This window comes from Mustela putorius, unplaced genomic scaffold, assembly GCF_011764305.1.
Source record: "Mustela putorius furo isolate JIRA1106 unplaced genomic scaffold, ASM1176430v1.1 tig00003834_pilon_pilon_pilon, whole genome shotgun sequence".
Classification (NCBI taxonomy): Eukaryota; Metazoa; Chordata; class Mammalia; order Carnivora; family Mustelidae; genus Mustela; species Mustela putorius.
Window position 1 is genome coordinate 38,190,067 of NW_025421987.1, and position 27,114 is coordinate 38,217,180.

Sequence of the window (27,114 nt, forward strand, 5' to 3'; positions counted from 1 at the left end):
GCGGAAGAGGTGTCGCCCGGGCGCAGGCCGGAGTTTGGCGCGAAGCCCTGCGCGGGACTTCTGGGAGAGGAAAATGACAGCCCCAGGCTTGCGGCCGATCCCCCGCAAGCTACTGGAGCTTACCGGGGCGTTGCGGCGCGTGAACCGAGCTTGCAGCACGTTCCAAACCGTCGCGGAAGTTCTCAGGCTGCCCAAGAGACAAATGACGAAGCTCGCGTTCCCACTACAGGAACTCCAGCGGCACCTCACTCCAGACGCGAGGTTGGACCTTCACGTGAAGATCTTCGACCCGAGCTTGGAGGACATCTCCAAGGCGGAGAGCGTCTTCACGGCCACCGGCCGCAACCGCATCGAGTACCTCAGCTCCGCGGTGCGTCTCGACCACGCCCCGGACCTCGCCCACCCTGAGGTGAGACTCAGGTGGTGAGGACTGGGCCAGGCATTTTGCCCTCGCCTATTCTTGTCACCGAACGAGAGAGATTTTCTAGCTCTGTGGGGACGCATAAAATTATCTTAACTAAATACGCATATATAGTTTTAGTTACTTTGGTAATGTATATACATTAAATGATTGTAAAAACCAAACCAGTGCAAAAATTAAATGGCTTTTTATTCTTTCTCCTTCTTAATTGACGTAGGGAAAAACATGCCGAGACAAATGAGACAAAGTGAATAGGAAAAGTGCAATAGTTACACAAATGTGATGGTCCTTTAACCCAATCTGAATTTCCTGTCGTGCAGAAATAATAATTACATATACATGGCCACAATGTGGTTTTTATTAAACAACTTTAGTGAAATTCCACGAGTAGGCATTTTATGCATGTCTTAGAGATCTCATTATTTGCAACTGCACCACTGCAGTGGAAACTTTCCTTCGAATTAGAACTGCTATGGTAGTTTAAATAGTCAGAACTAAGGGGAATAGAAGTAGTTTCATAATTTTGAGACAACATCGTGTTTTGACTGAAGCTTCTGAATTGCTGGGCTTTTTGTCCAGTAACTTTTTGTTTCTTGAAATTTAGTTTTATTTATATATTATCATTGGATTTAATCTGGCAGAGCATTTGAAATTTATGCAGGACTCAGATCAATTCATACTGAAGGACTGACCCAGTCTTGCAAAATATGTAGCATCCCTGGCCCCGCCCACGAAGTGCCACCCAGTCCTATTCATAAGTAGAAATGCCCTTACAAATTTCTAAAACACCCCCCAGAGGGTGATAACCACTCTCCCCTAGAACCACTGATTGGTATTGTACCCCCTTCAACACCATGTTAAAAAGCAGTCATGTATATTAATGGTTAGTATCGGGAACATTATGTTCCTTTCTACACTATAGAGGTCTAAAGGAGAGAAGTTTAATTGCAACAAGAGAATCAAGAGAAAAGAATAACCTCATAAATGCAATGGTGTTATAGTCAACTCTGGGAGTTTGTGGGGCAATGCAGTTTGAGACGTAGTTGTACTTTAGAATAAGTTTTGTTGACATGCATATAATTTTTAACTTCAAAAAACTTTGTAAATAAGGAATGCTTAATAAATGTCCCAGATGTTCTTGAGTAGTATAATGTAATTAAAGGCACAAGTTCTGGATATAGATGTCCTGAGTTTAAATTCCAACTTCTTCCCTTCTAGCTATATAATTTTGAGCCAGTTGTTTAGCCTCTCCCTGCCTCTAGTTTTATCATTTGTAAAATGGGGATAATAATATTACCTACCTGATAGGGAAAGATAAAAAGTAGATAAGAAAATTTATGCTAAGTGCTTTGAACAGTACCTGGCCCTGGGAATCATTCAGTAGATAGTAGTTCTATGTCAGAATTTGAGGTTCAACTAAACATAAGCCTCCTTTTTACATGGCTAGGAAAGACAGTCGTTTAACAGATTTTTGCAGCGAATACAATATATAATAAAAATGTATATATAAACCTTGTACTCAGTTATCTTCTTTTTCCTTGTATAAGGTGTGTTTTATAGGCAGAAGCAATGTTGGAAAATCCTCTCTAATAAAAGCCTTATTTGCCCTGGCTCCAGAGGTTGAAGTCAGAGTCTCCAAGAAACCGGTATGTTGAAGGAAAGTGTTGGGGAGGCCCATGGAATATAAAAGAAACAGTATATTGAAATGTAAAACATGTCTGAACCATCTCTGAATTGACTAAAGTGACTAATTAATGTTGAGAGGTACAAGAAATCATACTTGCTAAGTTTCTAGAACAGTGATTTCTTTCAAACAAGTAGTAAACTAAGACATTTTATTGACACCTGTACCTATCCCTGAAGAAGAAGGAAGTATGTCTGGATTTATTTTGGTTGTCTTGCCAGTTTCTTGAGGAAATCTTTTGTTCAGATCTTTTCCAAAGAGTTGCTGCATGAAGTATTGTTGCCATTCTGTATTTGCTTCTTTAAGATTGATCATCTACTCCTGCCCTGATTTTAGAGGAAACTGCTTTGAAGTGATTTTTCTCCTATAATCCTATAATCTTGTATACTTTGCTAAGTCCTTTCTCCCTCCCTTCTTCTACTACCCCTTCTCTCTTTATATATAGATATAGATACAGATATATATGTATGTATACATATATATATATATATATATATATATATATATATATATTAGGCACACCCCAGTTTACCCAACGCCAAATGATGTGATTACCCCAGCCAGTCTGCTATAGTAGCTTTCTGGCATTTTTAAAATTTCCTCTACTCTTTCTCAATGATGCAGACTACCAATATCTAAGATACTGTGTCATTAAAATTCACCCCTAGTTCCTCTCACCTTATTATCTATCCGTGGCAAAATGTTCCCACCAACCTGCGGCTCACTGCCCCCCTTTTCTTTGCATTGGAACCCTTACATGAAGCTTCCTAGTCTTTTCTTGCTCCCTATTTCTTCATGTAGTTAATCTGGCTTCATCGCTAATGCTGATGATTGTATTCATTAAATCTCCTATCCTTAGGCCTACTCTGTCTCCTCAAATAACACAGCTAAACTCTGATTTCTAGGTAGGGTGGGTTCCCTTCCTGCTTGAGAGGACAATGGAAGAAGTGTATTCTTGACTTCCTAATCTGTCTTTTTTTATGGATAGACACATCAACTGACTGGGAACCTAAGCACTGTTTTTACAGAATATTTTCTCTGAAAATATTTGTTCTAAGTTCAACAATTGACGTTTTAAGTTGCTTATCGTAATCTTTTGTTTTCTGATAAATAGCGTCATTAGACACAAAACCATGACTTTTTACCATCTTTACATCATTTTAGTTTAACACATATTTTTAGTGTTGTACATGCTTTTAAAAAATGGTTTACCGAAAGCTCTAAAACCATCTAATGAAACATGCAAAACATCTTGATTCTAGGGAAGCAGTAGTCTAGATGTAACAAACTCTCAAGTTTTGCATCTAGGTTTTATGAAAACCTGTATGACTAACAGTAAGTATTTTTAGTTTAACCAATCTGTGCCATAATTTATATCCCTTTAAAATTTAGATAAATTATTCATCAGAGAATATTGACTAATGCAGTGACACCATTATAGAATAACCTTTCACTGAGAAAGAGCCAATGAAAAGACTCCAACATATTTTGGGTACATATTTCTAATCAGAAGTTCTTCTTAAGTCATATAGATGCTCTTAAAAAGGAATTGGAGGGTAGAAGTAGCATCAACTAAGCTTATCTCCAGCCACTTCTCTTCTATATTCTTTTCCTGTATCATCATCAGCATAGCTAGGATTATATTCAGAACACTTAGCCTTTTAATAAATATTTGCTGATTGAATAGAAAATGTTGAGTCATTAAATATATACAGGATGTATTCTAAGGAAGCTTTTATTTTTCCATTTATTTTATCAGGGGCACACAAAGAAAATGAATTTTTTCAAAGTTGGAAAATATTTTACATTGGTGGACATGCCAGGTTATGGTTATAGAGCTCCTGAAGATTTTGTTGACATGGTAGAGACCTATCTAAAAGAACGAAGGAAGTAAGGAAAATATTTTCTTATAAATCTAATCCAAAAGCATGTTATAGTTAATTGGATTCATGTCTCTTTCTCCCACTAGAGTTCGAGCTTTTTTTTTTTTTTTTTCTTTAAGATTGTATTTATTTATTTGTTGGAGAGAGAGAGAGAGAGAGCACAAGCATGGGGAGCTGCAGGCAGAGTAGGCAGTGGGAAAGCAGGCTCCCCGCCAAGCAAGTAACCCAATGCAGAATTTGATTCCAGGATCCTGGGATCATGACTTGAGTCAAAGGCAGACATTTATCAGCTGAGTCACCAGGCATCCCTATTCAAGCTTTTAAAGGAAGGTACTCACTCATCTTTGTGTTCAGCCCAAGCAGAGGATCTTAGGTCTAATATCTGCTATTAAAATAAATTAATATTTAGTAAACTTAGTTATTGAAAGTAATAGCATTGAGATTTATTGGATTATAGGATGAACTTCTAATAAACTGAAAATTCCCTTTGCCTAAAAAATTTTTATATTTTGGAGTGAAAATTATTCAAAAAATTTCTCCGCATAATGAGGGTCAGGGAAGAAATGAATGAGTATATTTGATATTGTCATTAATTTTTTATTTCTGCATTCTTATAGTTTGATGAGAACATTTCTGTTAGTGGATAGTGTTGTCGGAATTCAAAAAACCGACAGTATTGCCATAGGAATGTGTGAAGAATTTTCATTACCTTATGTGGTAAGTATTTCCTTTGAATCACAGTTGCTATTGGAAATACCAGTTTGTGTGTATACATGTGCAAATGCTTGTGTGTGTGTGTGTGTGTGTGTGTCTTTTCAGTGAGAGAGCAGTTCTTATCTCTGCAAGAATAGTTTTTGAATAATCTTTTTAATTATCAACCAGTAGTAGATAAGTTCTGTGGTACTTTAATTCTCTTTTCTTTCTCTCAGCTTTAAGTTTTCAGAATTATAGTCAAAATAAAGTATTTTTAAGCTGTTCATTTAGTGTTCCTAAGTGCTTTTTCCTTTCATTTTTTTAATGGCAATATAAATATTTGTCTAAAACATATTAGTGGCTCTTTAACAGCAGTTTGGCATATAGTACATATCGAAGTGTAAATGAAGTTGCAACTGAAAAACTTGCTAAAGCAATTTGTAGTTTAAGAACCATTGCAAGAAAATAACAGGCTCCAGCACATACAGGTAGGATTTTTATGTTCCTTAGGAAAACAATATTTCTTCTGGGAATATCTTACTTGTATTTTTTTTCTGTTGTTTGCCCTAGAATAGAATACAGATTAGTAGGTTGGTATCCACATTTATTTTGCTTCATGAGTTTTCCAGATAATATAGACCTCTGAAGTTCCTTTCTAAGAAAAAGAATCCTTTGACTGTAATTTGGTTTCAAAAAAAGAAACCACTAAAATGTAACAGTGAAGTTTAATGCAAATCAAACCATGTTACTAGTCAGTGATGTTTTTGTTTTCTTGGGGTTATGGAATTTTGGGATTTTGCAAAAGCCCTATGAAGCATAAGCTATAACTACAGTTAGTATGAGGAGTCAAAGGTTTGATTATAGTCCACATAGTAGAAAATACCCAGTAGTGCCAAACTGGTTTTAAGTGATACAGTATTCCTGATTTGGTATCATAGGTACCAGTTTATAAAATTGTATATTTTTCTCAGCTTCAAATTTAAAGAAATTCTACTTTCTCTTTTGGAAAGAGGTTGTGATAGAGGAATTATGCCTCCTTTTAAATACAAGCATGTTTGCTTTTATGAGAAAAGATTCCCAATTGGAAGGACTCACAAGTCATTAGAAACCACATGCTTTCTGCTACTCACTTCTTTTACCATTAACATTTTTTAATATCTGGAAAGCATAAATGATTAGTCAGGAAATTTTAATTTTGTAGAAATTCCCCAGGAAATTGATGGATCAAAGTTTTACTTTTTAATTGATTTTGTAATCATTCCTATAAGTGTAGTGGATATAAGATACAATAGCCTGATTTCTAGTTTTTCCTTTGTATTATTGCATATAAGGCAGAACCATTTTGTAGGTCAAAAGTGATTATAAGTTGGCAATTTTATTTGGATCAACCTAATACTATTCGTCTTAGTTAACATAAGATATATAGTGATCATATGAAATTTGTCTTATGTCAATTACAAATATGGCCCAAGGTCCTTTTCACTGGTCTTGAATCCAAGATATTTTGGCCCTTTGTAGTTAAAGCACCATTAAACAGCAAACACATAGTATATGTTTTATCCATTGCATACATTAACTCATTTAATCTTCATGGTAACTCCTTTTGGGGGTGTTGCTTTTATTTTATAGATGAAAAAATAAGTATAGAGAGAATAAGAAACTTACCAGGGTCATCTAGTTGTTATTAACCATGTGTAGTTAGGGGCGCCTGGGTGGTGTAGTTGGTTAAGTGTCTGACTTTTGGTCTCAGGTCAGGTCATGATCTTGGTATGGTGGAATTGAACCCTGCAATGGGGCTCTGCGCTCAGCCAGAGTCTGCTAAGTTTTCTGTTTCCCTCTCCCTCCCCCACCACTGTGCACTCATTCTCTGTCTAGAATAAATAAATAAGTCTTTTAAAAAAATTGTAGCTAAAACATAAAATTTTGTATTAAAGATTATTTATTTATTTACTTATTTGACAAGACAGATCACAAGTTGGCAGAGAGGCAGGCACAGAGAGAAGGAGAAACAAGCTCCCTGCTCAGTAGAGAGCCCGATGTGGGGCTCAATCCCAGGACCCTGGGATCATAACCTGAGCTAAAGGCAGAGGCTTTAACCCACTGAGCCACCCAGGTGCCCAAAATTTTGTATTAAAGACTTTTTATTTCTAATGCTTAAATATTTATTTTCTTAAAGATGGTATTAACAAAAATTGACAAATCTTCCAAGGGACATCTTTTAAAACAAGTACTTCAGATCCAGAAATTTGTTGACAGTGAAACACAAGGATGTTTTCCTCAGTTGTTTCCTGTAAGGTAAGAGCTAAATTATTTTGTAACTTTATGTACTAACATCCTTTCGTATTACATAGTATTTCTTAAATTGAGGTATCTCTTAAAATAAGAGGAGTTTGGAAGACTATGCACTTAACCATGATTTATTGGTACAATCCATCAGCGTTTTTATTTTTTCTTCCTTCTATTTTGTCTTCCTTCTACATGGTAGGTATCTTCCCTATAGGTATCTTCATTCTCTTTCTGCCTCATCCTAGCTCAATCCTAGATCACAGCAGAAATAAAAACTTCTTACTTTATAAAATCAGCTAAATAACAGCCACAATAAAGATACTACCATGCTTTTCTCAATTTCAAAGAAAAATTATCTTTATGGTAGAAAGCTTTTTCATGCTGTGAGGAATAAAAATTTTTCTTTAAAAGGACCATATGTAAAGAAATGTTTCCTTTAAGTTAGAATTAAGCATTGGTAGCAGATAGAATGGTTACTTCTAGAGCTGACAATTTTGAGATATTTGATAGTTTAGTGATGAAACACGAGTTTCATATACCTTGGATATACTGTACCTTGTACTAGAGCCGAGATACAGTGCCACTCCCATTTGACTTTCTTACTCTCACTTCTTTGTGGAAAGTAATAGGGTATTTGCAATGAGAAATAATTAAAAACAAGTAATAGTTGTGTATGAAACTGTCCTCTAATCAGTCATTCAAGGTCCTACCAATCCAGATCACATTTAAATTGTTTGTAATTATGAACATGCCTATCAGAATCCTTCGTTCAGTCATTCCTACAAAGTGCTCTTTTCCTTTGACTTTCTTTCAAGTATTTATCTTGTTCACTTGTCTGTGTCCCATCTATATAATGAAGATTCCTAAGGGCAGGTATGAAATCCCATTTCTTAGAGCCCTGAGCATTGGCATAGAAGAATAGCTATTCTTTTAACTGTTTAATAAGAAGGAAGTGAGACCTTCACTAAAAATGCAGCACAAACACAAGATGGACAGATTATGGCTTAACAGCAGCATTTATTGGGGAAAAAATTAAGTTTTAGTTGACCGTAAGCTGAATTTGAATTAACAGTTTATTGGAGCTAGGGAGAAACTGACAATGTTTTCTTGACCTACATTAATAGAATTATAGTGTTCCAAGCAAGGAAATGATCTAGCACTAGCTCCACACTGCTTTGAGCTACAGGCCCTCAGACCAATCAGGATAGACTGTGGCTAGACATTAAGAACTAGAGCTATCTGAAAACAGATGGTCTTGGGGAAGGTTACATCATTCATAATACTCACCTGGTCCTCACAGTCAACATCCCTATTTCCAGTTACGGTCACAGGTCAAGGAAATGAAGTGGGTTGCAGAGAGGTAATTGTTTAAATAGAAGGAGCATAGGCTTTGAGGTCAGACAGCCTAGATTTTGCATGGTTCCTCTACTTCTTGGCCATAGATTTTAAAGCAACTTACTTCATTTTCTGAGTCTGTTTTCTCACTAGTAAAAATATGATTGTTACAAGGATCAAATAAAATGTATTGTGACTGATGCACTCACAGCCATATAATAAATGTTAGCTTCCTTTCTTGCCAAGTCAGTAAGTAGCAAGGTTAGGCCAACAACCTGTAGTATCAGATTCTCACTACTTTTTAAAGATACTCCCTTCTTTAGATACATCAGCATTCTCTCCTGTATGACCCTGGAATCACTGCTGCCACTGTACTTGCCACAAGTGACCAAGGCACTGTAGAAGCCATACAAGTTCAAGTTTAATTGAGATGCAGGAACCTGGTGACTTCCAAGAACTTCAACATGTACTGTATATACAGGAATTTGGCATACTATACTATGTAGCTCTCAAAACTCAACTCAGAAAGTAGCGTTATATACGTTCCTTGGTTTTATGTGCAAGACCAAGTCCTAGTCCATCCCTCCAGAAAGAAGTTTGGCCTGTTCACAGAACAATTATTATAAAATAAGTTGGGTTTTATTTCCTTCTTATACGATCCTTGTAGGAGAAAGGGGGAATTATAGTCTAGCAAGCTTTGGCCTATAAGGCTTTGGCAAAAGTTAAATGCTGAACTTCATGTCAGAACTCTGCCCCAGCTGAGTACGGATTTGTAAATGGAGTAAAGCCCCTAATGATGCTGGGATCAATATGTTTTTATAGCTGTCATGGAGAAATATGTAAGTAGGTAGAGTATAATTGCTTTCTATATAGTGGAATTCCAAGCAAAGACAATGGACTCTAAGGACAAAGAAAATCACATTAATTGACAAAAATATTGCAGTTGAGTTCAAGATGCCATAATTAGTGTGTGGACAATCTAACTTCTATTTCTCCTTCAAGCTATATAACTTCACTTATAAACCAGAAATCATTATAGGCTGTTCTCAAGCAAGCAGCTTTGGTCAAAAAGTCTAAAATGCTATAATATATCAAGAAGGGAATTAAGAGTACAGCAGAAAATATTTTGCCTGTTTTATGTACAGGTATATATGATTCTTGTATCCACAAAAGTCATAGTGTATTCATAAAAGTCCATGTATCCTGAGAAATCATGTGGTCACTTATAGCTGACATATGGATGGAATTAGTAAGATGAGTAGACAATAACAGACACAATAGTGGTGATTATGATTTTTTAAAATAACCAAAAAAAGGTCTAAATTATCAAGGTTGTTGAATCTTTGTCACAAAAAGAACAAACTAAAGAAATCAAAACTTATAGTCTGGAAAATAAAAAGCAAAATAGAATATATTACAATGATATTTTTCACAGAAATAGAACAATCTTAAAATTTGTATGGAACCATAAAAGACCACAAATAGCCAAAGCAATCTTACAAAGAACAAAGTTGAAGGTATCATGTTCCCTGATTTCAAACTGTATTATGAAGTTACAGTAATCAAAAAGGTATGGCACTGGCATTAAAAAAAGAAACATAGATCAATGGAACAGAATAGAGAGCCCAGAAATAACCCCACAAATATATGGTCACTATGACAAAGAAGCCAAGAATATAAAATGGGAAGAAGGCAGCATCTTCAGTAAATGGTGTTGGCAAAACAGAAGAGCCACATGCAAAAGAATGAGACTTAGATTACTGTTTTACACTGTATATAAAAATTAACTCAAAATGGATTAAAGACTTGAATGTTAAGGCCTGAAACCATTAAACTCCTAGAAGAAAACATAGGCCCTTAACATCAGACATGGCAATGATTTTTTGGATTCAACACCAAAAGCAAATATAAACATGAGGGACTACATTGAACTGTAAGAAAGCTGCACAGCAAAGTAAACCATCCAGAAAAGGAAAAGGCAACCTCCTGAATGAAAGAAAATATTTGCAAATCTTGTATCTGATAAGGGGTTAGTAACTGAAATACATAACTCCTATAACTCAATAGCAAAAAAAAAAAAAAAAGATTAAAAAATGGGCAGAGGATCTGAATAGACGTTTTTCCAAAGAATGCACACCCATGGCCAACAGGAAAAAATGAAAACAAAGATGCTTAGCAGTACTAACCATCAGGGAAATGCAACCAAAACTATCACAATGAGATACCACCTCACACCTACTGGAATAACTATTATCAAAAAGACAAAAGAAAAAAAAAAGACAAGAAATAACAAGCATTAGTGAGAATGTGGAGAAAGGGAACCCTTGTGCACTCTTGGAAATGAAATTAGTACAGACACTATGGAAAACTGTATGAGATTCCTCAAAAAATAGAATTACCATATGATCAAAAAATACCACTTATAGGTATTTCTCTGAAGAAAACAAAAAGTCTAATTTGAAAAGATATCTGCACCCCCATGTTCCTGCAGCATTGTTTACAGTAGCCAAGATATGGAAACAGCCTGTCCATTAGTAGATGAATGGACAAAGCAAATATGGTATGTGTGTATGTATATATATATATATATATATATATATACACAATGGAATACAATTCAACCATTAAAAAAGTGAAATCTTGCCATTTGTGACAACATGGGTGGATTTTGAGGGGATTAAGTTAAGTGAAATAAGTCAGGCAGAGAAAGACAAATATCACATGATCTCACTTATATGTAGAATTTGAGAAACAACAAAAAAGCAAAATCATAGATACAGAAATTGGTGGTTGTCAGAGGTAGAGGTTGGGAGATAGGAGATATGGGTGAAGGGGATCAAAAGGTACAAACTTCCAGTTATAATCAAGTCATTGAGATGTAATATACAGCATGGTGGTGTTTATACTGTATTGTATATTTGAAAGTTGCTGAGAGCAGATCTTAAAAGTCCTCATCACAAGAAAAGGAAGAATTATAATTATGACTGGTGACAATAGTTAACTAAATTTTATTGTGATCATTTCACAATATATACAAGTACCTAGGCATTATGTTGTACAACTGAAGCTAATATTACATGTCAATTATACCTCAATTAAAAAAAAAAAAACAGTCTGCTTAATAAAAGGCAAAGTAGTAGATATGGTGAAATTTTTAGGATCCTGAAGGAAACTGGATCAAATAATGTATCATCAGATTTAGAATACAAGGTGGAAGAGAGGAAAGGTAGAACAAATCAAGACATTCTGTTTCATACATGGAACTCAAAAGTTTTTAAGCAGTTTTTAAGTTAGATGAATTCAGGTATGTTACTACATCTTAAGTAAAGAAGAAAATTTTTCTTTTCTTTTCACAGTTCCGTGACCTATTCTGGAATCCATCTGTTGAGATGCTTTATAGCAGATATAACGGGGAATCTTAAGACTGATGGCTTTGGCCAACTGGAGTTGAATACCTAGAATTTCAACATTGTTTTAAATGTTGTGTATCTGTAATTTGCAGAAGGAACATTTCAGCTTTAAAACCTGCATCTTTCCAAAGCACAAATGAATTTGTGCTGGGGAAAAAGATCTTGTAAATAATTAAATTGTGCAGTTCATTAGAACAGATACCCTTCTTATTTTAACAGCGTTTCTGTTTTAACAAACTGACAAACAAGAGCATATAGAAGTCCATAATATGAAAACCTATTTACTACTATGTAGAGAATGGTTTTTATTGGGCTTTTGTCTTTTAAAGAAAATGTCTGTTATGTATATTTAAGTATTAAAATGGACTAGGTAAAAAGGGGCTACTTTTCTGTTGAGCACTTTCAGGTAGATGGAAGATAAATGCTTCTCTCTATGCCTATAATTAGTCTTTTATCCAAGTCCTTATTTGAATATAAAATATTCTTGATAAAATTTCAGTCAGTCCATGCTGAAAACATCAGTCTTTGCAAACTGAAATCATTCACCTTCAAGTGAACAGGGATTCAGAATCAGAAGATCAGAATTTAAGTTCCAGTTCTAGTATTTATTAGTTTGGGCTTTGGGCAAATTACTTGATTTCTCTGCCCTTAATTTATAATTCACAAAGCTACAGAGATTAAAATGGTATTGTATGTGTAAAGAATATCTGTATACTCTGTATATTCGTAAAGTGAAACCAACGAAGAATACAGCAAAATTCAGATTTATCACAGAAAGCCTCTTGTCATAAAGGAGGTAACATTTTCTCTACTGAAAGACAAAAACCAAGGACTAGTTTTAAGTGAGAACACTGATATTTGCAAAAGGGAGAAGAAAAAAGTTGATGGACCAGTGTAGAATTGGTACAGTAAGATTCACAATGGAAAGATAAAGCCGTACTTTGAGCTAAAGTTAACAGAAAAATTTTTTATGAAGATGCCACTGACCTGTTCGTGTAAGTGGCATAGCTTTTCAGGTGAGGCTGAATATTAAGATTATAGCAGTAGCCCTGGTTAAAAACTAAGTCTGTAAAACAAGTTTGTGGCTTTTTTAGGGAATTCAATTATGAATATATTTTCAGTTTTATAATTGATAATCCTGGTCTATCCTACCACCAGTGTTTTAAGCTGAAAGAAACAAAAAACTTTATGTAGGCATTCACAAAGTGAAATATATGGTGACAATAGAACAATCTTAGAAGTCATCATTTTGCCTGCCAGTATTACTTTACTCCTTATCTTAGCCTTGGTTCTCCTAAAAGCAGAGCCCAAGACAAGTTTGCATACAGTCGTTTATTTGGCAAGTGACCCCAGGGAATAGGAGTGATGGAAAAAGGAAACAGAAGAAAGGAAAGTCAACCAATGATGCAAGAGTTGGACATCACATAGGTACTAGTCTTGATCTTGAGGCACCTTTTGGGGAGACTTAGGAAATGTGCCTCTGTGTTGCCTTTGAAGTGGGGAGAAGGTGGCTCCACACTTCTTCCAACTTGTGCGTGCCTAAGGGCCAAGCAGTTCCTGCAACTTGTCAGGAGCATGAGAGAGGTCTCTGGAACATCATGCAAAGTGCAGTTGTCCACTCCTACTGGAAACTGGTGGCCACAGGAGTGGCTGAAGTAAGGCCAAGAGGATTTGGGCATGGGAGGTCTCACCACAGTGCTCTTATGAATGATCTAAGTGTTTTAATGCTACCAGAGGGGTAAAACCGGTATTTACGATGACACTAACAGTATTTCTTTTTCTTTGGTTGGGGTATGGAGACCAGAGGGAGAGGGAAAAAACAGAACTTTAAGGGGGTTCCACACTCAGCATGGAGCCCAATGTGGGGCTCAGTCTCATGACCCTGAGATAATGGCCTGAGCTGAAATCAAGAGTTGGGTAGTTAACCAACTGAGCCACCCAGGCATCCCCACTAACAGTAGTTTCTAATCTAATTTACTAGTAAGTTATGGTTTGTATATTTTAGATTTTACTTTTAAAAATTTAAGATATTGGAATTTCAAGTTGTTTGGAAAGATTAACTGATCTAAGATATTACATTTCTTATAAATATGTATAAAATATCATTTGGTGAACACATGTGAAGCTTTTTTACTATTCCCCCAGAATTCTAAGGAGCAAGAGAGCAGAAGAGGAGATGAGGAAACTTACTCCAAAGGAACATTAAGTAGAAAAAAGTGATAGGCCTGTAGTTCAATCCAGGCTCTAGCCTCCATAGACAAATCACTGAACACTCTGGTTTTCTCACTGAGGGAAAATCTCTTTGAACACTTCAAGTTTCTGATTCTTGAACAATGATGCCACTTCAGATGAAGCAGTCAAAGTCCAGGGAAACTAACTATGTGGATTCATCTGCAAATGAAAACAGAAGCAAGACTGGACCTTAAATCTTAAAATCACAAAAGCTGATGGCTATGGCTAGACTTGTTATAAATGAGATCTCCCTAGTATTATCTGTGTTTTAAGGTACTAAGTAGCTACTATCACTTGGTAGGAAGCCAGGAAAAATATAAACAATGAAAAGGGACTAGAAGTGTATTAAGAACTTTGAAGTAAATCAGGATGTTTGCAAGGCTTCAGGAAAAAAAGAATCTAAAGTGGTGTTTGACTTTGCTTTGCAGGCTATTTGCATCAGATCACCTAAGCGCCTTGTTAAAAATGCAGGCTTATGGGCACCTGGATAGCTGAGTCAGTTGGGCATCTGACTCCAGATCTCGACTTGGGTTTTGATCTCAGGCTCCATGAGGTCATGCAGGCTTCTGTCCCTGTCCCCTGGCTGTGTTTATCAGTCTCTTCAAAAGGGAATCTGCATTTTAAACAACCCACCAAGTGATTCTCAAAACAAGAACCCCCAGTAGAGATAAGTGGGAAAGGTGCAGAAAGAACAAGTCCAGATCAAGAATGGAACGGAAACAGAGGGAGGATGGTGAAGCAAAAGGGTGGGTATGATACATACTGGGGAACTGTTTTACTTTTCTATAAGTCTACATGTAACAGAAAACTTAATACCACAAACTTCTTAACGAATAGAAGCTTACTGACCTAATTCTAGTAAACTAGAATATTTGAAAATATGTAAGATTTACCATCTCTGGCAATGGTAAAACAATATAAAAATATCAGATGGTAGAATCAACAGTAAATTATTGATATATGTGTGGCCTCATTCCTGGTTCTGTTTTGTGTAACTAAGCTTTATTTTTTCATTTAACTTTCTTATCTACTTCTACTTTGCTATCTTCTTTGTATTTCATGTATGGTTATACATGTCACCTTAATTCCTTTTTGGGAAAAAAGTTTATTCAGAATCACTCACTAGTACCCAAATAAGTAAACCAGAAAAAAACCCAAAAACTTTTAGAGAACTCCAAAAGCATTTTAATTTGCCCTCCTGTGAGATAAGGTGAACAAATGAAGTACAATAATGGTAGTGACCAGTCCCTGAGAATACAGTTAGTGGCAAAATTTTTTAGACCCTTTGATGATCAATTCTAATTTATAATCAAGTAAGCACAATCATTAGAAGCTACAAATATGGGTATTCAGAGATGGACTTACCTACAACGGAGCCAGTTAAGACCAAAGTGACTTTTCAAGCACTCCTTGATACTTCCTAGGCCAGCTGACTCTCTATATAACCCTAAAGCACAGGGTAGGGTTTTATAAACCTAATTACTCAGTTCTTAATTCCCTGGTAAATCATAAAATTATTCTGTTTTTCAGGGACCCACCAGGTTTAATCAAGGAATTATATCTGCTTTTCAAGGACAGGATATGTTAGATTTCTTTTTTCATCTAAACCCCTGACACAAAGTCAAATTCAAAATTTGACTATTTAATATTCAAATACTTGTCAGTTAAATGACACAGAGCTACTATAAATGTTTATTGAACTGAAATGAACCGCTGTACAATGTTACACTAAAGCAGCTCCTGTATGAGTCCAAGTGGTACTTCCAAGTCTTTCCAGATTTTTTTCAGCAGTTCCACATAAAACAGCAGGACACCAGATCAGTTTGTTAAGCACTTAAATGTCTCACAAATGAGCATCTAAACTCCCATTAAAGCAAAAATATCATCAATGTCATCTGTCTCCTTAATGGTTCCTGATGTATTATGTTTGTTCATTTGCAGTATTGTCCATGAATCAGTTTCATTTTCATTGCTTCCTGTAAGGTTTTCATGAATTTGTTTCTCTTTAGTTTGTATGACAGGATTTGAAATTCTGCTACTCAGGAGAAGCTTACTGTTAGGGGAGAGATCAGTTCTCTGAACTGTATAGTGCGAGAGTCGCCATTTACTGCTATCTGTAGCATTCTGAGTCTCTTGAGGGGATGGCTGAATTTCTTTTGAAAGAGTTAACTGCAACTTTCTCTGTAGTTTCCTCTGTTCCAGTAAAAATCTATTCTGAGATCTTCGTCTCACATGACGCTTTGAAGTTTTGATTCCTGAGCCACGAAGAAGGCAGTTGCAAACAGATGTTTTTATGCACTCTAATTTCTTTGGCAAACTTTAAAGGACAAGAGAAAGGCAAAATCTGGGATTAAGACACAGAAAGACATTTTCAAAAACTTCTGTCTCCCTTTTTGTCAACTCCTAAAAGAAAAGTACACAAAACTGTATAGAGGTCCTATAACTGTGTACAACCCCAGAATCATCACAAAAAATAAATAGGAGCTTCAACCCAAATCTGTGTTTTCCGAGCAGAGTTTCCCTCTGATTCAGATTATAGCCAAGTATGTCCCCATTTTGTTCCCTAAGTGAAGTACCTCCTACAACTGCCTAGCAAGGTAGCTGTCAGGTAGCTCCCTGATAACCACCAAACTGTTCTTAATGTAACAGGAGTGGAGCTGGGGAAAGGATGTTATCACAAATAGAACATCCGCCTGGATGCATTAATCTATATCCGGATAAGTAACTTCATGTTGTAGCAGGGAGTGAACAAGGGAAAAGGAATCAAAGTCAGAGACGGAGTTTACCTAAGAATGAGAAGACAGAGCTTCTGGGGTAGACCACCTGATACCCTGGGCTGCCCTAATTGTGATTCATACATCTTCCTCAAGTGTGGGAATTCAGAACTCAAATTGCTGATTATTTTAGGTGCTTTGCTTCTGAATAAGGTATACTGCGACAAGGTACATTACATTGTCTTGTAATGTTACATTACATTTTGAAATGTGTTACATTTCAAAAGATTAGCACGGATCTGTAACTTCTACCCCGTCACTCCCCCTTTTTCTTTTTAAATAAATATATAACTTTGAGGAAGCCTTTATAATGTAGTGATTCAAGACCAGTTTCCAAAAGCTTTCCTTGTCTTACTCTAAGTGGTGATTTTTAAGTGGGGAGAGGGTAAGTGTACCTCCTAATTAAAATGGAAATAGAAAAATATGTGAACAGAAGAATCGGAGGATCTGAATTGAGTTCTAGATCTCCAGATGTAACAATCTGAACAAAATCCCCTATATCCTCAGCTACAAAATGGGAATAATACTGCCTACCTCAGAGAGCTATGGACATTATGCAAATTTAAAACATACTACAGCATATTGAAACAGCAAAACAACAGTACAAAAGAGCAGGTTTTTTGTGGGGTAGGGAATAATGGTTTAACCAAATACCACTTTGTTACCCTTCTCACTAACTCTTAATTGTTATCATCTCTGTCTCTTCTACCCCTTCTCCATCTCAGGCTGAGTTCCACCCTAGAATGGATCATTTTTAGATGGCTACAGTTCTTTAAAGGACCTTAATGTAGAAACCCTTCCAACAATTCTTTCCTTAGGAATACTTAACTTCTCCCACAGCTCTCAATCAAAACTTGTTCTTGTTGATCTTTACAGCCTTTTTTGTCTAAAATTGTTATGATGGGCATCTATTATTTTTTCAATAAAAATATAAAACCCTAAGGCATCTGACTTCATTATAATGCTTCAAGTAATACTGACTCACAATCAAAGATAACCACCCTTAAGCAGTTCTGTGAACCTAAGAACCAGAGGGAAAGGAAGAAATCAATACATGGAGAGTCTGGCACTCACGAACAAACATTACCTAACCCTAAGCCCAGAGTCTGGTGTGTACTTCTGCTCTCACACCCTCATCCTGCTGCCCTGAAGCTGTGGGGAGACTGGCTGTCTCTCCTACCAGAGCAGGAGTGAGAGCTAGTGCTCCATGAGGATTAAGTCCGTCTTACACAATGCATCCCCTGGCTTAGCATACTACAAACACTCCTAAGGCTTTCTGAATGAACAAATGGAATGGTGAAGAATATAAATGAATAAATCTCATTAACCAAGTTAACTTTCTTCTTCCCAGTGAGACAGCTGTGACCAACAAAAGCAAACAAAGCTGCAGTTTGAATAGATTCTTCTTTTAGCCCCCCTAGGGGGGCTATCCCATTTTTCAGAAAGCTAACTTGAATATATATATACTTTTGCCCTAAATAACAACAGAAAAAATAAAGGAATGGAATTCTTATTATATACCTACCTACACCCTTGAGCTTCTACATGTTTAAGCCGGTTACTTTTAAGAAGTTTGTTACCCAGAAAGGAGGCCAGAGCCTTGAGTTTTTTGCTCCTGCACCACAAAATTGCTGTTCGGATTTCTTCAGAAAGTTGAATGAAATTCTCAGCCTCTCGAAATCTCTGCACAAAACTTTTGGCACAGGGAGTTCCTGTTGTTTTCTGAGAAGAATGTTTGGTTGCCTTTAGTTTGGACTGCGAACATTTTAAGTTGGTCTCCTGAAATATGGAAAGGTGAGAAAAATATATTGGATTTCCTATTGACTTACAAATATATAACCAGAGAAAAGTTGACCCCTATGAAAATTAGAAAATGTCTTTTTAAAAGAAGGAAAACTTTTAAAGCTCACTGTGCTTTCCTTTGTCTTAAAAAACAATGGGGGGGGGGCGCCTGGGTGGCTCAGTGGGTTAAGCCGCTGCCTTCGGCGGATCAAGTCCCGCATCGGGCTCTCTGCTCAGCAGGGAGCCTGGTTCCCTCTCTCTCTCTCTGCCTGCCTCTCCATCTACTTGTGATTTCTTTCTGTCAAATAAATACATAAAATATTTAAAAAAAAAAAAAAACAATGGGAAGTCATCAGAGAGGAAGACAAACCATGAGATTCTTAACTGTAGGAAACAAACTGAGGGTTGCTAGAGGGTAGGTGGGTCGGGGTTGGGGTAACTAGGTATGGGCATTGAGGGCATGTGATGTGATGTGCAATGAGTGTTATATGCAACTGATCAATTACTGAACTCAACATCTGAAACTAATGTTGGTTAACTAATGTTGGCTAGTTGAATTTAAATTTTTTAAAAAACTTAATTTTTTTATCCACTGCTACTAACACAAGATTTTTTTCCTCCTCTATGCAACAACAGACCCCATCTATAACTAAATTCAGATGTGAATCATAATACAAATATTCTAACACATACAGCTATTTAATCTATACATAAAAATGAAACTGAATAAATATTAGTCAAGGTCTATCTGGTAGGGAAAAGAAAAATCACTGAAGAGCCCTTTCCCTTGACATTACTAGACTATCACAAATTTGTTTTTCACTTATTTCTATACCAAGTTACTCCTCAATGATGGGTCAAAAATGTTACTGAAAATGCACAAAGGGATGATGCTGAATGTGTGTTAAAAATGCTTAACTGAGCAACACTTCCAATTCAGCCATCTTTTGATGTGTCTCTTCAAACCCCATCTTTCTATGTTAAGTAAAGTCTGAATTATACCAGCCTTCATTGTTTACAAAAATATGCTACTTACTAGATCTGCTTTCATTTTTCATTCAAAACTGCTCCAAATTTCTCACTTTCAAGAAAAACATAAAAAAGTAGTAGAAAATATAAAAGTCAAGACCTATCAATACTTAGTGTTGGTAACTGATAAAAGAAATTTGACCTTAGAAGCAAGCTGAGCATGTTAGTGCTAACTGTTAAAACTGTGGTAGTGATTAGTCATGAATAGGGACTGGGGACCAACCAAATGGCTTTAAAATCAGCTCACCCAGGAACAGATAGATGTACTGCAGAACTTTCAAGGGTCAGAGAGCCATAGTTCTTGAGACAGAGTTGACAAAACAATTTGGGGCACTGATATAATGATAAAGAACAGACTGTGAAACCAAACTGTGTTCAAATCCCAGCTTTGCCCCATACTTGCGGTGCGGCCTAAGCAAGTTTCTTGTCCTTTCTAAGCCTCAATTTTCTCACCTGAAATATGGAAACAATAATAATAGCACCAGCCCAACAGGGCTTTTGCAAGGATTGTAGGAATTAACACACATAAAGCATTTCAAGAGTAAATGCAATATACATATTAGCTATTATTAGGGCTATGATGATGATGATTCCTCCCTCTAGAACTCATAAATTGGACAGAATATAAATCCAAGCTAGAATCCTTGTAAACATTCAAGAAAGAACTCTGATTTATCAAAAATAATTAAGAATTCTTAAATAGAAAAGAAGATATCATCCATGTAGGACACCAGGAGAAAACAATCTGAGGACAGATGATAAAAGAAGTAGTTACCACATGAAAGTGGGTAACACTGATGTATTTATCTGTTGCTAGGTCCAGAACAGAATTTACAGACAATGACTAAGAGGGATCATGTTAAAGCTTGAAGCCTAACTGGGAAAGAAAGAGAAGCCTCCTGACGAAAGATGAGGATGACAGTAACGATGAGAGTAGTTAATAACATCTGACCACAGTGAAGTGCTTAACCATACTCCAGACTCTGGGCTGAAGACTTTACATGCATGGAAACTGCATAACCCTATGAGGGGCATACTGTATTAGAAAACAGAGGTATGGGCAGGTCAAGAAACTTACATAACGCCACACCGCTAGTACCAACTAAAGCCAGGACTCAAACCATTTCTGTCTCACTGCAAAGCTCATACTCTTTTTTTTTTTTTAAGATTTTATTCATTTATTTGAGAGAGAGAGAACATGCGCAGGGAACAGAAGCAGAGGGGGAGGGAAAGGGATAAGCAGATTCCACACTGAGTGCAGAGCCTTAATGTGAGGCTCAATCCCAGGATGCCAAGATCATGACCTGAGCCAAAATCAAGAGTCAGACGCTCAACTGACTGAGCCACCCAGGCACCGCCAAAGCTCATACCCTTAACACAATCCTACACCTACAATGGATCCTAGAGACACTTTAGAATTCTAGCAAAACTCTGAGTAAAATGTTTTTGAAGACATTCTATAACCTGAATTTACTGGATGCACTCAGTCCCTTGGGCCTCTATTCATTCAGAAGCTTAGGAGGAAAACTAAGGTGGCACTAAGCTGAGAGCTGGGGATAAAAACAGAGACTCAATCTCTGCCCTTGGTAAATGGTATCTATTCCACAAATTAGCAGAAATCATAAGCCATAGTAATAGAAGCCAGACAAACCTGAGTAGCTTTGTGTTTCAGCTGATTGCAGAAAGCTCTCACATCAAATTCTGATGACTTTTCTGTAGAAATGGAGAGACCACGGATACAAAAACTGTTTTCAATATCATGCTATTTTCATACTATTAGCATACTATTTTCAAATCAAATTCTTAAGTATATGACATTTCTTGCCAAATTACTACAAAAGAAATAAAGGGACTTGTAAAAGTCTGTGCTATATAAAAGTAAATTACCTTTGAAAACTTTCTTATTCTTTATTGGCTGTCCAAGATCCACATTATTCTGTGTATTGATCCTCATTTGTTTAGCTTTTTTGGAAATTCTGAGTATAGTTTCTTGGTTAAACCTTGGTGATTGCTCTTTTGTTAAAAACAGTTTATTTAACAGTTTAGTTACTCCTTTAGCTGCAAAAGCTGTAGGCATTTTTTTCTTAAAGACCTCAAAATAGGGCTGTCCTAAAAACTCAGCAATATCAGAAGGAAAAGTAAAATCTTTGAAGTAAGGCAGTGGTTGAATCCTAGAGACCTGCTGAAGCAATCTGAACAATGGCTCATATAAAGACGTCAGCCTTTTCAAAACACCTTTATAGAGAACCCTAGAAAAAGAGAGGAAGTCATGAATTAGCAAGCAATTATAATTTGCAGCTTATGTAATAACCACAATAGATTCAAAGCTGAAAATAAGTATCAGTCTGCCACTATAGATTAAAAATCCTCTAGTACATATTTGCGAAGAGCGAGATTAGTCCAGCCCAAGCAGAAAAACCCAAGTACAAAATGTTACTTAAAACTAAATAAAGTACTCAACGAGAAGGTGTCTCAAAGGATATGTATGGTTTTAGCTACATGGTGAGATTTTAGGCAAGTTTCAGATTCTCTACATCGTCTCTGCTCTTTTGGAATGTCTTAAAAGAAGCAAAAATTAAAGCTATTTCCATTACAGAAAAGAATAATAAATTAGCTGTTATTCATTCTAATCTTATCACCTCTAAGAATAAGCAGAATACACAAGATGATCGCAAATAATACTTGAGAGACCCAAATAATACCTGAAAGACATCAAAGACGTAACCGTGAACATTTAGGTTCCCAATCCACCACAGGTAAAACATGAATCAAGTGAAGAAACAGAACCCCTGCACCATCAGCATCCCAGGGGAAAAAAAATATGAAAACCTAGGCTGAGTTAGATGAAAAAGAAATGAAGGATTTTATATACATACATACCATAACCTGCTCACCAGCCCAACCATCACAAGGTTTAAAATAATGAATTCTTGCAAGCCTAGGTGCTTCACAGTCAAGCTGGAGAATCAAGTTAAAGTTGGAAAACAAAACCAAAGTAATCTGAATTTTGCAAGTTACGTTTATGAAAAAAACAGATGGGAAATAGAATTTTCTTGAAGAAATTAAAGCCTTAAAATGTTCTATTTCAGTCATGGAAACTTAAAGTAATATGCACTCTTCCAGAGCTCTCATTATTTAGCTTCTATGATGTAGAATTTATAACTGTCAGTGCCCTTAGGATAATACATGCTAGATGGAGACTGACAGTCTCTGGCAATGGCTGTATCAGGCAATTCCTAGGAAAAGGAGGCCAAGATGCAAAATTTTAAACATACATTATAACTTCCTATAACCTCCTTCCTATAACCTCATAGCTTTCAAACAGAAATACCAATTAAATATATCCAAAGAATTCCAATTCAGAGGAAAGCATTTCAGTTGATCAAGGATACAGAAATGTCTTGCAGCAACAGTCCAAGAAGCGAAGTAACAACTTGCAGGCTCCCAAAATCTTCATGAGCACCAGCTCAACCACTGGTTGGCTAGGAATGACACATGCCTTGGTATTTACAGGCTGATTTTCACTTCACAAAAATGGAAAAGAATTTTATTTTCTGTTATTTTCATTCTTAAACTTCATTACTTGTGAAGCACTTACACAGCTATTTTCAAGCACAGATGAGTTGGACACTCCTCACTGGAGTTGACTGACAACAATGTTTCAATATAATCTATCTTGACCCAGAGTTTAGTGTCCTGCTAGACCCTCCCACAAACCAACAGAGGAGAGATTATCACAAATAGGAGGTGCCCCTTATTAAAATAACATTTGTAAAACTCCCCAGTTGGGTTGTATCCCAACACCAAGCAAAGAAGTCCAATGGAGATCACATTGAAGACTATGAGTTCCCAGCCCACCACACAGACCATTACAAAGCCACTGGCCCGCTTACTTGGAAGAAAACAACTCAGACAGATGTTGAATTGAACCCTCCAAATCCATGTTTTTCAAACGTTTTAAACATTGTTCAACCTGAAAGGGGAAGAACAGCTCAAATTTATATCACACAAACATGGCCACTAATATGATCACAAAAGCAAAGAAATGGAAAAGTTCAAAGTATGGAAATACACTCAACACAAGAGAATACCTTCATTTTAGGGTAAAGTAATGTGTAGCCCAAAAACAGCTGCCCCTACTTAAAGATGTGAAATTAACCCAGCCAAATGCATTTCTCAAATCAGTTTATAACTAGGAATTTACTATGTGTCAGGATGTCACTGATGCTCTAAAGGGCACCAAAGTAAGTATGAGATTATTCTCAAGATTTTTCTGAAAAACATGCTTTCTAATAGTGAAACTACTAAAACAAGATAGTAAAGCTAAGAGATTTCACCTTTATTCAGAAGACAATGGAGCACCATTAAAAATATCAAACCTTGTTTTAGGATGATTACCCTGGCTTTGGCATATAGAACATGCAAGCATAGAGGAAAAACTGGAGTTGAGGAAGAATCAATTACGATAGCAAGACAACTAAACGTTGACAAGTTCTGAAGAAAGAAGATGCAGCCAGAACTAAAAGAAGGAACTAGATGCAGAGAAAGTTTTGACTGATCAATGGACTGAATGGGAGAGATACCTAAAAGGAAGATGCAGAGAAAACAGAACACCCAATTTTTCTGATAGATAATTATTCATAGCTTGGAAGCCAGGAGGAAAAAGAAGTTCGATCTGATATGTTCAACATGAAATACATTCAGGTTTGGTTTTGGAGTAAAAGACTCATAAGGAGATAAAAATCTGCCCCAGCGAAGAAAACTTAGGGAAGAACCACACACTCCCAGATCTTTCTTTGATGAAGAAATCTCCATTCTTTTTGCCTTAAGTAATGGGAGTAGAAAAAAACCAAAGGGTACAATCTGTAAATTTAGAGAATATGTCTGTTTCACCCCTGTATTCCGAGCACCACGCACAATGCCTGGCACATAGAACTTATAAAAAATACCTGCAGAATTAATAAGGTGAATGAATTTATGACCTTATAAGGAATCCAGCTTAGGAGACTTGTCTGTATAGGGTAGTCCCTAAATTGAGGGCCCAACTGTGTCTTAAACTCTAAATATTACGGAAACCACTTCCCATAACTTGTTATACAGCTATTTAGTCTAAATATTACTGATTAGATTATATGCCCTATAATATATAAACCACAACTTTGTTCTTTTTATGATTTTAGGATTTTCATTATGATTAGGAAATTGTTTCTTAATGCAACACTTTGTCTTGCTCAAATCACTGTATCTGTGAACTAGGCAAAAGTACTGTAATTTATTATGTCATATATAATGGAATTTTTCATAAAAATTACCCATTAGAAGCAAGACTGGCAAAGAATTAAACATAGTACCTTTCTAAATAAATTGCTCTTTGAAATGGTTTCAGGGGAAAAAAAATGAAATCCCACATGCAACTGTGGACTGATGATTTATGAAGTCACAAGTAATTGACTGGGTTTCCCATAATAACAAAATATTAAGTGGCAGTGCAATCTCATTTTCATCAAGCAAACATGTTGAGTCGTAAACGCAGGGCTTCCTCCTTACCTGTTTGAGGGCTAAATGGGGCTTGTGGCGGCCCATCCTGTTGTGATTGCTGTAAAGGACTGCACATAGCACATCTGTCTCTGCATCTAAGATTTGGTTCTTCAGTGACAGTGTAACAAGACAGCATTCTCTAATTACAGCTGCAACACAAAGGTCTAAACCAGAGATATTTAATAAAACTTAGTATGTAGTTCTATGTGAAATTTATTATGTAAAAATACTCTGAAGAGTATTTCCCTTATTAAGGGGATTAAGAACAAATTAATATAATCAGCTTTAACTACAAGAACACTATTAACAATTTTAAGTATGTGAGAAGATGGAAAATGGTGACCGATGATACAAAGTCTAGAAATCATCTGTTAAACAATAACACGTATCTTCGTATCACATTTTACTATGATTTTTAAGAATCTTTCATATCAATACTTTGCAGTCATTTGGTGTACACTTACCTTAAGTACTTTGATGGTGGGGTACCTGTTCTAAGCTTCTCTAAATCCCCTAAATCCTCTATTTTGTTACGTACATAAGCAAGGCAGAATGATATACTCTTAAAAGCAAAGGTGTGGTATGAGTGTACTACTTTCAGGTAAGAATACATTCAGGTAAGAGAAACAACTGTGCCAACTGTTATGTAATGTATGTAACCGTAATGTAATGTAACTGGAAGTTACACTACTTGATGAATGTTTGACTGAACACGGGGTGCTCAGAATGATATAACAGCTTCCTAGTCTGAAAAGCTGTGAAGTAGAAGATGGAGGTAATGTCTCTGTGTCACTAAGGGAAGCACTAGCATCCCAGATGGACGGACTATAAAGGCAGATTACTACAGAACAGGGAGAACTTTATTTTGTCCCAACTATGTGAAGCCAGAAAGGACTGCTTTGAGAATGGGGAGTTGCTGAATTTCCAGGCCTAACAGAATCCTGTTAAAGAATTTTTTAATAGAGGAAGAGGAAGATTATAAATTGCGCAGGTTGGATGGATGGTGAGGAGGACGTGATTAGATAGGTGGTATTTAAAATTAACTATCACTTAAGTGGGCACTGTTCCAAATGCTTTCTAACTGTACCTCTTCCTCAAAACAGCCCTCTGAGGCAGGTTCTATGTTTATCCGCATGTGAAAATGAGCTGAGCACAGAAAGGTTAAATAACGACACCCCCCAACCTGCCCACCTCCCGCAGAGCGAAGTGCCAGGATTCAAACCCAATTTGGCTCCTGAGGCACGCTCCTAACTACTGGGCCCTACTGCCTGAAAACAGCCGTACCACGAGAGCACTTTCCCCTAATGACATCATTAGACGCTTTCAACAACCGGTGATAGGCAGGGAGCACTAATCCTAACCCGTAATACAGATGCGGACTGCCGTCTAAACACAGAGTGCCCCTGCGCCTTCCTAAGAGATCAGGACACAGACTGCAGGGTGGAGGGGGCTGCTGGTGGCCGGAGGGAGCCCAGGCTTTCCAGGCAGCACTTCTCCCAGACGCCAGCGGCGTCCACCTCTCTCCGCTCCCCTGGGAGCGGGGCCGGGCCTCGGGCGTCCGTCGCTCCAGGCACGGCGTGCCGTGGGCACAGTGGGTTTAGTGAAGGATTCCAAAGCAAACCAGAGCCCCTACAAAATTCCTAGCAAACTCGGGACCGAGGGCTCAGGAAGTCCCGCCCCCACCGCGCACGTGCACCGGCCCGGCCGGACGCCGCCTCCGGAAGCGTCTGCGGTTCTCCGGGCCCTTCGCTCACCCAGAGCTGCGTCGGGGTCCGGTATGGTCACTGTGCTGCGGCTCCCCGCCTTCGGGATTCTCACGCGGTTCCACGGCTCCAGGCCCGGCCGCACCGTAGCCATCTCGGGAGGTCGGGGAGGGGCGCGGAAGGGCGGAGCTCGGTGAGACCTAATGAAGAGACCGAGGGAGGAGAGAAGAGAGGAAATCTGGGGGGGAGGGAGAGGACAAGGGGTGGGACTGGGGCGGGGCCCAGTGGTGGGGGCGGGACCTTCTCGAATGGTGTGCCAAATACAGCGGACTGGAGAGGATGGT

General features: G+C 37.3%; 2 protein-coding genes across 8 annotated transcripts; one reads left to right on the forward strand and one right to left on the reverse strand.

Annotated features, from left to right (window-relative positions):
- Positions 1 to 18,246, forward strand: GTPBP8 (GTP binding protein 8 (putative)). 4 transcript variants are annotated; one of them, XM_004761448.3, is made up of 6 exons: positions 1 to 409; positions 1,969 to 2,067; positions 3,865 to 3,995; positions 4,606 to 4,705; positions 6,858 to 6,971; positions 13,858 to 14,894. In XM_004761448.3, exons 1-6 carry the CDS (start codon positions 74 to 76, stop codon positions 13,930 to 13,932), a joined length of 855 nt encoding a protein of 284 aa, XP_004761505.1. In that variant the 5' UTR covers positions 1 to 73; the 3' UTR covers positions 13,933 to 14,894. The 4 variants fall into 4 exon arrangements, with proteins under 4 accessions (XP_004761505.1, XP_044944317.1, XP_044944318.1 ...); XM_045088382.1 differs by lacking the exon at positions 13,858 to 14,894 and adding an exon at positions 17,444 to 18,246 and having other exon boundaries at positions 2 to 409; positions 6,858 to 6,976; XM_045088383.1 differs by having other exon boundaries at positions 2 to 409; positions 6,858 to 6,976.
- NEPRO (nucleolus and neural progenitor protein) lies at positions 15,614 to 27,027 on the reverse strand. Of its 4 annotated transcripts, XR_006609092.1 has the most exons (10): positions 26,822 to 27,027; positions 25,077 to 25,231; positions 23,423 to 23,502; positions 22,922 to 23,053; positions 22,410 to 22,487; positions 21,417 to 21,778; positions 21,181 to 21,242; positions 19,777 to 19,982; positions 19,537 to 19,581; positions 18,433 to 18,497 (listed from the first exon to the last, which is right to left on the reverse strand). XR_006609092.1 is itself a non-coding variant. In XM_004761446.3 (9 exons), the coding sequence occupies exons 1-9, from the start codon at positions 26,922 to 26,924 to the stop codon at positions 15,802 to 15,804; spliced, it is 1,686 nt and encodes a 561-aa protein (XP_004761503.1). In that variant the 5' UTR covers positions 26,925 to 27,027; the 3' UTR covers positions 15,614 to 15,801. The 4 variants fall into 4 exon arrangements, 2 of the variants coding, with proteins under 2 accessions (XP_004761503.1, XP_044944316.1); XM_004761446.3 differs by lacking the exons at positions 19,537 to 19,581; positions 19,777 to 19,982 and adding an exon at positions 15,614 to 16,261 and having other exon boundaries at positions 18,244 to 18,497; XM_045088381.1 differs by lacking the exons at positions 19,537 to 19,581; positions 19,777 to 19,982 and adding an exon at positions 16,124 to 16,288 and having other exon boundaries at positions 18,244 to 18,497.
- Between the last annotated feature and the right edge of the window lie 87 nt (positions 27,028 to 27,114).

Coding starts and splice junctions, on each gene's coding strand:
- GTPBP8 (XM_004761447.3), top strand. CDS start 74: ATGACAGCCCCAGGCTTGCGGCCGATCCCCCGCAAGCTACTGGAGCTT. Junction 410..1,968: donor CGGACCTCGCCCACCCTGAG/GTGAGACTCAGG, acceptor TCCTTGTATAAG/GTGTGTTTTATAGGCAGAAG. Junction 3,996..4,605: donor TATCTAAAAGAACGAAGGAA/GTAAGGAAAATA, acceptor GCATTCTTATAG/TTTGATGAGAACATTTCTGT.
- NEPRO (XM_004761446.3), bottom strand. CDS start 26,924: ATGGCTACGGTGCGGCCGGGCCTGGAGCCGTGGAACCGCGTGAGAATC. Junction 21,779..22,409: donor GGGCTGGTGAGCAGGTTATG/GTATGTATGTAT, acceptor CTCTTTTTCTAG/GGTTCTCTATAAAGGTGTTT. Junction 21,243..21,416: donor GAATAAGAAAGTTTTCAAAG/GTAATTTACTTT, acceptor CCATTTCTACAG/AAAAGTCATCAGAATTTGAT.